General features: G+C 42.0%; 1 protein-coding gene across 1 annotated transcript in view; it reads left to right on the top strand.

Moving 5' to 3' along the window:
- LOC109629742 (protein disulfide-isomerase TMX3) overlaps positions 1-10,254 on the top strand; it is a 28,394-nt gene extending 18,140 nt beyond the window's left edge. The window contains exons 14-16 of the mRNA XM_020087603.2: positions 2,464-2,593; positions 4,040-4,108; positions 8,363-10,254. Of these exons, the coding sequence (XP_019943162.1) occupies positions 2,464-2,593; positions 4,040-4,108; positions 8,363-8,647 (484 nt within the window). The 3' untranslated portion in view covers positions 8,648-10,254. The remainder of the gene's footprint in view (positions 1-2,463; positions 2,594-4,039; positions 4,109-8,362) is intronic.
- The last annotated feature ends 3,663 nt before the right edge of the window (positions 10,255-13,917 follow it).

Below are 13,917 nucleotides of genomic sequence, written 5' to 3'. Positions count from 1 at the left end.
TGCATGAGGGAGATTATAGCAGACTTGGGCTACTAAGTTCTGGTGTAATTAAAAGCGAGTGTCAGTGAGAACAGTTGTATTTGAAAACTACATTCGGTGAACATACCCGTGGAGCACGGCCGAAACGAGACAGGCGATGTTTACATGTAAGGTTGAAAGGGATGATTAGCCTTCCTAATTTTGAATGAGTACATACAATATGTATCTCTCCGGGTTTTACAGGACTGAATTTGGCCGCTGTAGCAAAGGATTAATTGCCCTCCTTTGAGGAATGAAATCCTGGCCTGTCAATGTCCACTAATCCCCTCCCTCAGGACGGCCATGGAAATAAATCTGATGGCTTGTTATCCCTCTTTCTGTCATCACAGCGATTACTGTGTTCTGGCAGCGGTCTGTCTGGCGTAAGGCTGCCCCTGCTTACACCAGAGGCACATAGACACATGAATACATACACAAACACACACAAACAACATGAGCACCACTCTTAAGTCCAAGGCTGCCTCTGTTTGAATGTAGGATTATAGCTAACCCTTTATAGAGAATCCATTGTGCGCTGTGAGAAAGTAAAAGTGATGTGAGCTCACTGGAAAGTTTGTGTGTGGAGGAACACTTGAGTCACAGAAGGTGAACGACCACAAACATCAACGCCAAAATTAGCTCATTTCATTTATTAACCGGCTTTTGTGGAAGCTCTAATAATTTTACTGTGGAAATAATTTTCACTATACAACATATGCCAATTGCAAAGTCTATTGTTTTTCAGTTTTTAATGTGTTTTTATGAAAAAAAAAATAATCAGGGTCTTTTTCAGAGTTTCAACTGATGCTTTCAGAATTGGTTTCCTGGAAAACACTGTGATAATCATTATCACAGTTTACAGTTTTTAATTAAGTCCTCTTGCAATAATTAAAGCTTAGAAAATGCTTCAGGTAGCAGAAAGTGAAATAAAAGCGGCGCAAAAAGAAATAATGAACCGTTGATAATGAGCTGTGGTCCCGCTAATAAGTAGAAAAAATACGAACAAAGACAAAGAAAACTACGGGGGGAACTATTTTTAAATTCATTCAAAAGATTTTACAGGGTTTAGTTTTGAAAAGATTTCCAGGTCATTAACCCCACCTCCTTCATGTTAGTGACATTCATTTTCTAATATTCCCTTTTCCTTAAAATCTGGTTTTAATGAGTCACATGTTTTTAAACAGGGTCAAACATCACGATTGACAGCTGAGACTGCTGATGGACCATACTGTGGCTCCACCCCCTAATGGTGACGTTTCTATCCAGGGTGTTAGTTGTTGTTTTTTTTGGCTTAATTTCTAGAGAGTGTGAGGAAGTGGAGGCGCCATCTTTACAATCAATCTATGATCCAGCCACATTTGTGATAAAACAAAATAACCCTCTCTGTGTGGCAGCTGTTTTCTGCAAGGTTATAAAATGTGAGCCTTCTGCCAGCTGTAACTCTATGGAGTCCTGTATATGACCCTTCATTACGGGCAGCAGACCCCCAGCAGTCTCCACTCACAGAGGTGAACAGGCTAATCCATATTTACTTCAAATGGTTGCCATCTGGTCGGAGTAGGCTGAATGTCAGATGGACGCAGGCATTCATAATGTGTCTGTATATGCATGTGTGTGTATATAAACTGTACATTATTGCAAATCTCATCTGGACCGAGCAGTGAGGTGTAGTGCAGTTGCACTCCTGGTCGCAGCTGGGTGGCGAGTCGGGACGGTGATGGATACGTGTGCGTGTGTGTGCAATTTGTTGCCGGGCTGAGTAACACGGCGGGGATGTGAGGGTGCAGCGCCGTGATGGAGTGTCTGTGTGCCTGTGTGTGTATCAAAGCACCGGGATACTTTATCTAAGCCACGCTTTGGTGTTGTGTGAGACATGTGAAAGAGGGATGGCTTGTTTATATGACCTTGTTTGTTATCTCGCTGAGGCTTGTCATTCCTCAGCTGATTTGTGGAAATTAGCGGGCTGCTGAGAGCTCACTGGATCACTGGGCCTCTTTGTGTATGTTTTGTAGGTGTCTCAGCATGGATGCAGGAAAGCTTTCCTTTGGACTCCTCACGATTCACTTGTCAGCTGTAATTTGTAAAGGTCTCTTTAACCGTGACCGGCACAGACCCTTAAAGCCCCTGAGTTGCACACTGTTTGCATATAAGATAGAAGAAATGCCACTCTGAAATAGGCCAGGCTGCATCGCATTTTTCCTTTCTCCTCTTGGAAGAAAAAAAAAAAAACTGAAATCCTCTCTTTGAAAGAATGCCCATGGGAAAAGTTATGTTGCTCTGAGCACAAAGGGTTTGCTTATCTCATTGTTGTATTCTCTGTGTAACAATTTGTTCTTTAAGAAACTACTATTTGTTACCATCTAATGATGCACTTTGATAATGTGCACGGTGCGAAGGTTAAAAACATTTAAAAACGTGTTTCCTGTTGTTGTTTTTTTTTCTCAGCGAGGTGACGGTGCCCTCCGTTATCATCCTCAACACATCCAACGAGCAGTACTTCCTGCCCAGTGAGCCGATTGAGACCATGGAGCAGCTGGTCCAGTTCATCAGCGGCGTTTTGAACGGTTCTGCACAGGTCGAAATCCTCTCCTACCTCCTCCCTGCTTTCTGTGCACACATGCAGCTCAGTGCGGCCCTCTCCCCCCATCCCCTGGTGCTGTTCCGTTGTAATCACACCGGTGGTCTCCATTAATCTAGCATGTTGCATTACATTTTAAGTTCTTCGCTGAAGATGTTTTCACCACATGAGGTATTTTTCCAATCTCCCCTTACATGTTTAGATTTTATATTACTGTCCCCTCTGAACAGATTAACTGCAATAATTCTGTCCTCTAAATCAAACACCGAGATTAGTACATGACTCAGTATTATAGTGTGCGTCGACTAATCTGGAAAAGAGATGCCTTCGCTTTATTCCGTGCACAGCACTACGCTACACCAGATGTATGAAACCGTAAGCCAAACAGCCAGAGGTCCTGTCCTTTTTTTTTTTTTTCCACGAAAGGTCTGGGCTATTTTTCGCTTCGCAAAACAAACCACCTCCCACCGTATAAACAGCCACCGAAACCTCCATGTTTCTGCATCTTTCCCTCCAGCCAAAGTCTGGACAGCCTCAGCTTCTTCACATCATGTCTGGCAATACATTTAATACATTAAATAAAATTCTAGGTGTTGTTGGATTTTGAGGGAGTTCTTCTTTTTCTAGAGAAACGCAGCGAGCTGAATTTTTTCCACACACATGACCAAAACTGCAGAATTTAAAAAAATCTTCCATAACGGGCAGAAAAAGCACGAACAGGTACAGAGATGACGTGTTTAGCCACGCATGAACCAGCCAGAGGAGGAAAGAGTTGACAGGCTGTGGAACTTCTCTAGCAGTTTTTTAAGGAGTTAAAATATATTCCACACTATCTGCTCTTGCGGCACAAAGGCCATCTTCACTTTTTCAAGTCCTTTGTCCTTTTCTCTTTTGCAATTAAAAGAGGACTCAAGCAACATGCTATTAAAAAAAAATCTACTTATGCAGTCTGAGCACAGCGTAGGTCGGTGCAACAGCTGCTTCAACGAAACTCATCTCATGCGCACCCTCAGCTCCTTCACAGACGTCCTGCTTGGTCAGAGCTCACTAATTGGCCATGCTGATGAATTAGCATCAGGACAGATCACTCATCGACTGTCCAGGTGCTTTTGCCAGAAAATGAGCTCAGACTGAGCAGAACTGCTGGACAGTGAACACACCGGGTACTTTTGTGCGGGGAAGCGGTTAATGAAATAATATTTAAAATGTCTGGGATGCACTGAACACATGACTGGACACCTGAGACTTAAATTATTAGAAGTGTTTTATTGACATGTTGACAATTGTTTAGCTGTTTAGGGATTGTCCTCAACTAATTGTAGATGTCGAACTGAAGAATGGATGTAACCCTGCATGTGTGCTATACAGGTGGTGAATATAAAACTGGGGGAGACTTGAAATAGCAGCTCCTCTGTCTCCATTAAACGATCTGTCTCCCTGCAGGCATATGGAGGTGATGGCTTCATTCAGAGGATCAAACGTGTGGCCTTTGATGCCAGATCCACCATTATGGTAAGTCGATGAGAATTCATGGTTCACAAGGGCAATTATACGTAAAGTTAGGGTCACCAGGGGATGATATATTTTTTTATATATATATATTTAGTTTATATTATAAGTGCAAATCAACAAAACATGAATACGAACTAGTTGAACACAAATCAATCTGAATCTTATGAAGTTATTTGTACAGGTCCATGTGGTTCTTTAGCCACAACAAGCTGTAAACACATCACTTGCATATAAAGCTGATGTGGGAACACACCTAGCAACATAACATTCAACACAGCAAAGCTTTTCTAACCATATGACAAATTTAGATTCAGTATTTAAAGCTCTGTTTTGTTCTCCACCAGCTACTATAAAGCTGATGTGGGAATACACCTAGCAACATAACATTAATATGGAGTTGCTTTTCTTCCCACTTTTTATTTCCCCTTTGTTCTCCACCACCTCCTGAGGGGAATATCTGGCTTTTTAGCTGCTAAATTCTCCACTGTATTAAAGAGCTAATTGCTGACTTTGCATAGGCCTCAATGTACAGAGCCTTTAGCTTTGAAACCCTTGATGACAGCAGCGAGAGGGAGCAACACGGAATTTGCAGCTTGTAAAACGAAAACAATGAGACAACTATGACAAATATGTTTTGCAGAGGTGAGAGAAACGTTATGGTGATGATTCTCTGTGGCTCTGTCAGTGCTGACCTACTACACAGCTGGGATGAAATACACGTCTCCCTTAACCTCTGTTATGAAACCATTTGTTATTACGACACTGCTGAACCACCACACCATGCCTCACCTTGACTGTGTTTGTCATTTAGGGTAAATACTATATATGTGCAGCCTGCTCCCAACAGAACAAATGCATGAGCGCCCTGCACGTTTCCTCTGGGAGATAAACAGCATCCAGAGGAGTGGACTCGGTGTGCGAGTGAGAATATGCAGTGCAGGCAGTAAACACGGAATGAGGGCAGAGAAACGGGCGTCAGAGTAGGAGACGGTCGAGTGATGAGGGAGGAGGAGAGGGTCAGGAGGCTGACATTGCTTTTCCTCCCACTTTTACTCTAAGTAGCTGGTTCTTTTGGAAGAGCTGGTGTTTACTTCACCAAGGGTGTGCTAGGAATGTAAATATGGCTGAGTTGTAATGAAGCTCAGTTGGCACAGTTGCACTGTAACCAAGGTTGAAGCTAATCCCTGCCCTTAACAATGTCCCTGAGACGTTGAGAACTGAGAATTACTTATTTTACAGAGAGACATGGAAGGTGGCGTGACGTCTGATACTTCACCTCGAAGCACAGTGAAATACTTTCATTAAAATGTTTTCATTCTTTTGCTGTCAGATGAGGTTTGACAGTAGAAGAATAGCACTTGTATATATTTAATTTTTATTCATTTCAACTGCACAAAAGTAGGAATCCACGGACGTCCGGCTTGTCTTACACCTGTAAGAAAAAGCAGATGCTATTCTCTCTAAATTTAGCGTCTTGCTCACAGTGACACGGGACAAAGCAGATAGGCAGCAGCCATCACCTCGCCCCCTGGAGTCGTATCTAAATGCACATCTGACAGGTGCATGACGGAGCAGCCACATTAGGCGCAATGGCTCATAGCCAGCTGTGTTAGCATAGCTTCCCCATCTCCACCTCATCTAGCTTCACAGAGCACCAGCAATTACCATCCCTCTTCCTGTGGCAATGACTGGAGGGAGCATGAATATTTCTCTCCTTCTCAGCTCAATGGCAGACAGAAGCTGTGGTCGAGTACTCCCTTCTAGGTACATTGTCTCTGATGTATCCTGCTATATTAAGGCCAGATGACTCATTCGTCACCGAGATCATTTAAAGCAGAACTTGCAAAGTTGTCCTTCAGTGGCTCGGCTGTTGTTTTGCCCACAGGAGCTGAGAGATGGTGGGTTTTTGCAGCAGCATAAAAATGTTAAATTTTCTATGCAGGCTCATGACATGGATGTGAATGAGAGGCGCTTTCAATCACGACCAGGCGACAGATCAGCTCCAGAACAACCTGTTGGCTCTGTGCTTTTACTCTATTTCACATCCTGACACTTCCATTTACTACGTGCGGACCCTTAGGGCTTCTAAGCTGATGCCAAGTTAAATTTACAATATACATGTAGTAAATAACAATGTCAACAACATTGACGATTTAAACTCGGTGAGGTGGTGGTGATTTACTCTCAGCACACTCACAGTATAGTTGTTTTCAGACATTAACAGTCATGGCCAAACGCTTCACAGCAACAGTGCAATATCTGGTGCATTCAGACGAGGGGTGGCGTCTGGCTAGAGCGTGAAGGAGGAAGGATATAAAGTCAAAAATTCAAAAGTTTGTTTACAGCAAACAGATCTCGTTTTCATTCTTAGTTTGTTGATGTCTTCTTCACACATGGCTCCTCTTCTTCATACTGAGATATTTGTGTTCTTTAACCCTAACCTGCGGCATTCTTACACGGCTCACTCGGAAATCTTTGCTGAGGCAAAGTAATACGGCTGAAAGGTTAAAACTCAGCACAGTACAAGTGAGAACACAAACAGTACAACATAATACAGACTTCCTGCAATTATATGACATAGATTTAATTATACCAAAGTATTACTGCCTGTCCGTGTTCCTGCAAATGATTTGCGACCTGCCATCTGAACACACTGGCTTTAATGCGACTTTAATGGCATAATGCAAATGAATGAATAAATGAATGATTAAAACATAGCATCTCTAATAGAAACATAAAAGCCTGTATGCGATTTCTTTTTTTTTTTCCATAAATATTTTTCGATCTGCCCCTAAGCACGATTTTTGGACTTTGGCTGTTGAGCGAGATGTGAGACGTTTATTAAATAGTCATACGCTCGCTCCGCTGTGCTGAACAGGCTGAAAGGAATAACCGATATTGAGATAAACTATTTATGTTTTTGTTGTTAAATGTGTGAACTTAAGAAAGAAGGTCAGAGCTGGAATGACTCATGAGAAATGTGGGCCCCTGTTAACCCCTATTTCCTCACGGTGGAGGCAGTGTGTGCATCCTGTTTCCTGTAGGTACTCATTATTTACTGTGCACATGGGAGCCTGCACATGGCAACTTCATTATATTTTGCCCAGAGCACCAGACACGAACCTGTGCTCCTGTTCTTCATCGATTCAGCAATGACAATGTATTCATGTCAGCTCATTGTTGTTTTTGCTTTATCATTATTTATTACTGTGAAGTTAAAGAAGAGGCAAAACCTCAAGGCTCATTGAAATGTGCTCCGGTGTCTTCATGTCTCTTGGTTAAGAGTTTAGATGCCAACATCCCTCCATCCATTATCTATACCACTTATCCTTTGAGGGTTGCAGGGGAGCCGGAGCCAATCCCAGGCGACATTAGGGCGAGAGCCGGCGTACACCCTGGATAGGTGGCCAGCGTATCGCAGGGCTGACATACAAAGACAAACAATTCACACCTTCGGGCAATTTAGAGTCTCCAATTAACTGCGTGTTTGGACTGTGGGAGGAAGCAGGAGTAAACCCACACAGACCCGGGGAGAACATGCAAACTCCGCACAGAAAGATTTTAATTAAATGAGAGGAGCAGCACAGCTAACAAGCCAGTGTAGATTCAAAGCTGAACTCTACGCTTGGTTTGATTTCTCCTCTTTGAGTGGATCCCCTCATTGCAGCGATTTTATTGTAACACATTGATTTTGTCCAGGTCTTTATTTGGACTCACAAACCTCTGACGGGTCAGTTGTTTTTACGACCATGTGAAAACAGTCCTCTATTAAAAAGACCGTGCGAGAGGTGTGGACCACAAAGCAAAATATCAGTGATATATACAGCTATGTAATCCCTGTCATCACAGCTTTAACACACCCCAGCCTGGTGGTGAGTCATTTTTTAACTTTAGTTGTGAGGTCTACCAAACAAATTTGCAGTAAATTAGAAAATAAGCACGTAGTGAATCCAGTGCTGAGGTTTGGAGCCTGCTGGGCACTTGCCAGACTGGAACAAGACAAGATTTTCAGTGATTTTAATGTTTTCAGATAAAATGGTTTTAATTGCATTTGTATATTTACACCAGAGATCTTGTTCTTACACATGTCAGAGTAAATTTCTTCTGCTAATGAGTGAATTGTGAAAGGAAGCTCACATATTGTTCTAACCAATCTCTCTCTACCATCATTTTAATATTTTCCTGTTGAACTTACCTTTTTGTCTCCTCCCATCCTGACGCGTTTTGTCCTTTTCTTCGTCTCCTCTCCAACAGTCAGTGTTTCGCAGCTCTCCGCTGCTGGGCTGCTTCCTGTTCGGCCTACCGCTGGGCGTAATTAGCCTGATGTGCTACGGCATCTGCACAGCTGAGTCGGACGATGGTTCGGATGACATAGATGCGCTCAAGAGGGAAGGTCTGACTGATGAGGAAGAGGACGAGGAGGACGAGGAGGAGGAAAGGCAACGCGCCGCTGAACTGGAGGGCCCAGAAGAAGGAGAGAACGAGGAGGACGAGGAGGATTTGGGAGAGAAGGATCCTGAAGAGAAGAAAACAGATTAACACAGGGGCTCCTGCCGGATAGAGGATGATAGGCCTAGTCAAATGCAGTGAAATGAAACTCAAAGACATATCAATGTAATACTGCTCTGCTTCTTTGTTTTTCATCTCACTTACCATCAAAGCCCCTCTCGCACAGACGCCTGTCTTTGAATTCTGCGTGTCGGTGTGCGAGGTCAGCTGCTCAGTGAAGCCATCGTAACTAACGGCAATTTTTAAAGATCGGAGCATAAACACAGAATATTATCTTTATTTCTGTGTCACCTTTCAAAACAAAAGTTACAAAGTGCTTCACAGAGCAACGGAATACTGAAGGATAAATAGAACATAACATGGAAGCATTAAAGTGGACAGGGTTAAAGGTTTAAGGTACAATAGATTATAAAGTCAAATGTGAAATGGCAGAAGCTAAAGGCAGAAAATAGATTGTGATCATAAAGATTCCAGGAGCCTGAGTTCCTCTGGCGACTTGATGGAAAACGCTCGGTCACCTCTTGTCATGATAATGTCAGGAGAGGATTGGATGACTGTGAACCAATCGTACCACTTGTTTGTTACGATTCCACCAATCAGTGGTCTGCCCCATGTGACGCATGACCCTTTCTCTGGCATCGTTCTGAAACCACTTATTCTATCCTCCTTTTATTCTCATATCCTGATCTTTCTGTAGTAGAAACGAAATTTCGGCTTCAAACTGAATCGAAACATAAACCACGACATGTTTTATTACTTGACAACCCCCCCCACCCCTCAGCCAAAGTGTAGTGTAGTGATTGACGTTTGTAGAAAGCTTAGGAAGTGCCCAAGAAGGAAAATCTGCCATAAGTGAATTGTGCTTTTATTTTTATTTTCTTTCATTGTCTGTTACTGCCTGAAAATATTTCCTCTTCTTGTTTTTCTAGGGGGTGCAAAGTGCCGAGACAGTCACTCATTTCCACTCACTCCTCACGCCAGCCCCCTGTTAGGGTCCATTTACGTAGACGGTTGATGCTAATTGGTATCAATCCGTCTGATTCTGACCCATTTCAACTCCCTGACATAAAAACCTGCTAGAAAATCTTAGTATATGTGGACTGTGCCTATCAAGCAGCAGACTCCCATAACATGCATCAGTGGCTCCTGTGGCTCTTAACAACTCATATTCCTCAGATGGACTGGCTCTGTCTGTTTCCATATTTCAATCTGTCCTCCATCACTGCTTTCTATATTGAATTTACAAGGCAGGTTGAAGTTTACATCCCAATGCACTGAGACGTAGATTTAAGCTTATAAAATATGAGGACTGTCTTCCTACTACTGAGTTTCTTCTCTTTTTTTCTTTTTGTAAAAATCTGCTATAGTTAGTCGGCCAAAAGGCTCTTACATCCTCCCCTCTCCTCTTTCCATGCCCTTGTGGCTAAAGTTTATGTAAAAGCTGAAATCAAGCTGGGGTTATTGCTTCCCCCTGAATTCACCTGGCCGCCTACATTGTAAAAAAAAAGGTGTTCGTAATATCTTCTACACCGAGTCGGATACCATTTTTATAAGAAGTACACGGTGCACCTTGTTGGATTTGGGGTCCAGTGGGGCTTCATTGGCTGTTCTTGTAAAATAAAGCGCCTGAAAACATGTTTCCTTACTTCTTATTATGTATAAAGTTAATACAACTCTCAAAAACTCCGGATTTGATTTACAGCAGGGTTTCCGTGGCAACAAAACTCGACTCTACAACGATTGCTGTTAGATTTAATTCTTAATTGGTGCAAGTAAATACTTCACGTTGCCTTTATTTTTCTTTACAGCCCAGCCCACTTCAAACTATAGATAAGCACAGTCAAAACTCAAACACTGTAGAAACCTCTTTGTTTCCATGTTCGGCCGACGTGATCGTGCTGGAGCCCATCGCTCCAAATGAAGAGAGATGTGATTACTTTAAAGAAGTGGTTCAACATTTTGGTAAATATGCTTGTTCTCTCTTTCTGTTGAGATCTAATATTACTGTCATGCCATGCGCAGTAAACAGGAAGCTTAGCTTAGCATTAAAACTGGAAACTGGAGAAAAGGGTGAATGAAACCTTCCTCCTTTATCTGTTTAAAACCTGAAGTGTCATCAAGAATCAAACATCGATCTTAGAATGTGAGTCAAAGAAAAAACATTTACCTGAACCTTGAACTATTTCTCTAAAGACTGAGCTCAGTACGCACGTTGCTCATTTGTTCCACAGCATTAATTTGAAACATACACACATTATAGGAAACGCACAAATCTCCAAGGATGTTTGAGTTAAGAAAGGGATGAAACATTAAAGGAGAGTAAAGAAAAAAGCGTTTCTTCCAAGGAAACAACAATATACGGAGATGAATGAGCGTAAAAAATCATCCTTGACCTCTGGAACAGTAGCTGCAGAGTCATTTCCACTCAAGGACCTCTTTGTAGTTCTTCCTATCAAGTCAACCTTGAGTTAAGAGATTGCAATGAATGTTTTGAGCTGTTTCTCCTGTCGTTGAGTAAAGCTAAGGTGGGGAAAATGCAGGGGTGGGGAACCTTTTCCCTATCGAGGACCATTTAGATTTATATAATATCGTCTCTGTCAGGATTGTGCACCCAAACTCCGCCAAAAAGCATTTACATCGTCCAATCGCATTTGTCCTTGCAACTCATGACATTTACCTGTAATAACACCCCTGATTGGCATTCGTCATCAGTGTGAGGACGTCCCTGGAAACTAGATGAAGTGGCTTGTCCTTTACTACCCCTCCCTCCAAAAAAAAAATCAGTTTTCTTTTGGAAAGTAGGACGTCTAACTCCACGTCTTCTTTTATTTTCTCGACGGTTGCCATGAAACGGAACATGAATCATCACCCTGAATTAATTCAGCCAAAATCTGTTCTTTTTTTTTTAAATTATGAATTTGCTCGCAGGCTGAAGAGTTTCCTCACCCCTGCTCTCGTACGCAGCCATGTTTGAACCTTTTAGCAAAGTGAAGCTGAGAAACACGATGCTTTCAGGTTTTGTTTTCCGTTGTCGCTCCATTCCATTGTGCTTTTGCAGCTCAGTAAATCTTGTAACTTGAACAATTTAGGCGCCTCAACCTAAGCACACCTGTTATATTTAACATACAGAGTTTATCTGTATTATTACTGTGAATCTGCACTAAAGGAAAACCTCGCCCTCATCTTGCCTTCTGGTCTTTGTAGTTGCCTACCGCTCTCTGCCAAACGTCCTCTTTGGCTTTGAATCGAGAGTGTCGTCACACTTTAATACAGGTTTGGAAGATTCAAATAAAGATTGTCCTCTTTTCTTTCTTGTTGACTGGTATTTTTTTCTAAGTTAATGTAAACATACTCTGTGTGTCTTTCCTGTGCTTTAAATTATCTGTCTCTTCCATTTTAACATCTATTTCTCCATCGATCTCCAACTTTATTCCCACCAGTATAATTGAAGGTAGCCGTGTCTCTACTCAATTATGGCTGATGTAATCACATTTTTGGAGATCTGGGTTTAACCGCGGCCGATTGCATTACTTGATGTGAAACTCATTTATTTCTCCCCTATAGGGAAAGACAGCGCTCACAATTCAAACTCAGAAGCGTGACTTCACATATTCACTTGTTGAAGCCTGAACCTCACACAGTTTGAAAGATTAAAAATATATATTGAATATCCTGAAGTTTGGTTGTTTTCAGTCTTCATAAACGCTTGTTGTCCATTGAATGTGATTTTGGACGTTAATTAGTCCGTCGCCTAAGGAGAGATAATATATCACTACATCAGAATCAATGTTATTGAGTGGGGCTGATGCAAAAAAAGTAATTCATCGCCCAATTACCTCGCTGTATATTCTGAGAATGAGTTTCCCTGTGTGGCAATCAAAGGAGGCTCGCTCACACACGAGATAAGGGTGATTGCACCTTACTGCTCTTTCTGACGTCTGTCTCGTGTTGAAATGGCAAATTAAGGCGAGATGGTAATCATCTCATCTCTGACTCACGCGGGAGGTGTTTAATGGTTTAAGGTTGCACACGGGGTCAAGGTAAACAGACGGATGGTTATTTCAGTTAATGCTTCGAGGTTGTATTTCAAGGGTGCTGTGAGCTCCGGTCTGTCGCTCAAGATGAGAAATGGCTGATTGGCTTTCAGTCTGGAAATGTTTTCTTTTCATTATGACTGATAGACGGTCGCGGCTGCTAAAGTCAATCTCTTTACTGTCACTCGGAAAAAAACAACCTCTTGCCTGATTACAGGAACATTTGTCCTTTCGAGATGTAACATCAGTAAATGGCTCTTTTGTGAGTTTTTTTTGCGTGAGTTCTCTTTTTTATGTTTCCATCATCAGCATTTAGATCATTTCTCCTCGCTCCGTCTGACTATTTTTGGTGCTGCGACAGTTTCAGCGGGGTTTAATAGCCGCTTGTCAACTTGTCAGTTGATAGATGCTGCTTGTTGCTGTTGTTTTCTCTGAACGGCCTGACACCTCGGAAAAACTTTTCTTCAGGGCTGTGTGAAAACGACTGTGCGGAGATGTCTGCCGCCCATGAAAGCTGCTACAACTTCCTCCTGCATCAAAAATCATCAAAAGCGCGCACACCATGCTCCTGTAGAGAAAAGTATCTGTCAGTCAAGAAAAAAGGCCCAGTCACAAATATGCCCTGGTGCAGAGGAATACTTTAGAGAAAAAACAATGATTACCTAAACGAAGCATAACACTGGATTTATTTAATCTGCCAAATAAAATAAAAAAATCATATTTGCAGTTGTAATTGCTATCTGTTGTGTAACTCTGAACTCTGTGATTATACATCGAGGGTCACTGCAAATACAATCTGCAAATAGCAAATTGAGGTTTGTAACAAAATGATATTTTCTAGCTGTTGCCTCCATCAACCTCAATTATCTAGCTGCCAATTCACTAATGGGTCTTAGAGTCTACGACATTAATAACAATAATAATAATTATAGGTTAATACGGCTACATTTTCTAATTAACATTGAAGCAGTGTGTCCTTGATTTATTTATTACTTCAATCTGAATTATTACAAGTTATAATTCAGGAAACCTGTGAAAGGATGAACTTGCTATTTAACTTATTATAGCGATGATTAGTGGTGTATTAATTAAAAACTGTGTTAGCTTTAGCTTAGCTGCTCACAAGCGCAGGTGTTTGTTAAGTGTCTGCTTCCAACCAATCAAGTTTTGATGACGCTGTAGTGGGTGTGGCCAAAAAGAAGAAGGCCTGTATATCCAGGAGGCCGGCGCTGAGACACGGGGTTTCCCTTGCATCTTTCCAGGGGT

Source organism: Paralichthys olivaceus, chromosome 17 (genome assembly GCF_024713975.1).
Source record: "Paralichthys olivaceus isolate ysfri-2021 chromosome 17, ASM2471397v2, whole genome shotgun sequence".
Lineage (NCBI taxonomy): Eukaryota > Metazoa > Chordata > Actinopteri > Pleuronectiformes > Paralichthyidae > Paralichthys > Paralichthys olivaceus.
The sequence above is the reverse complement of the archived record's forward strand: the minus strand, read 5'-3'. Positions and strand labels throughout refer to the sequence as shown.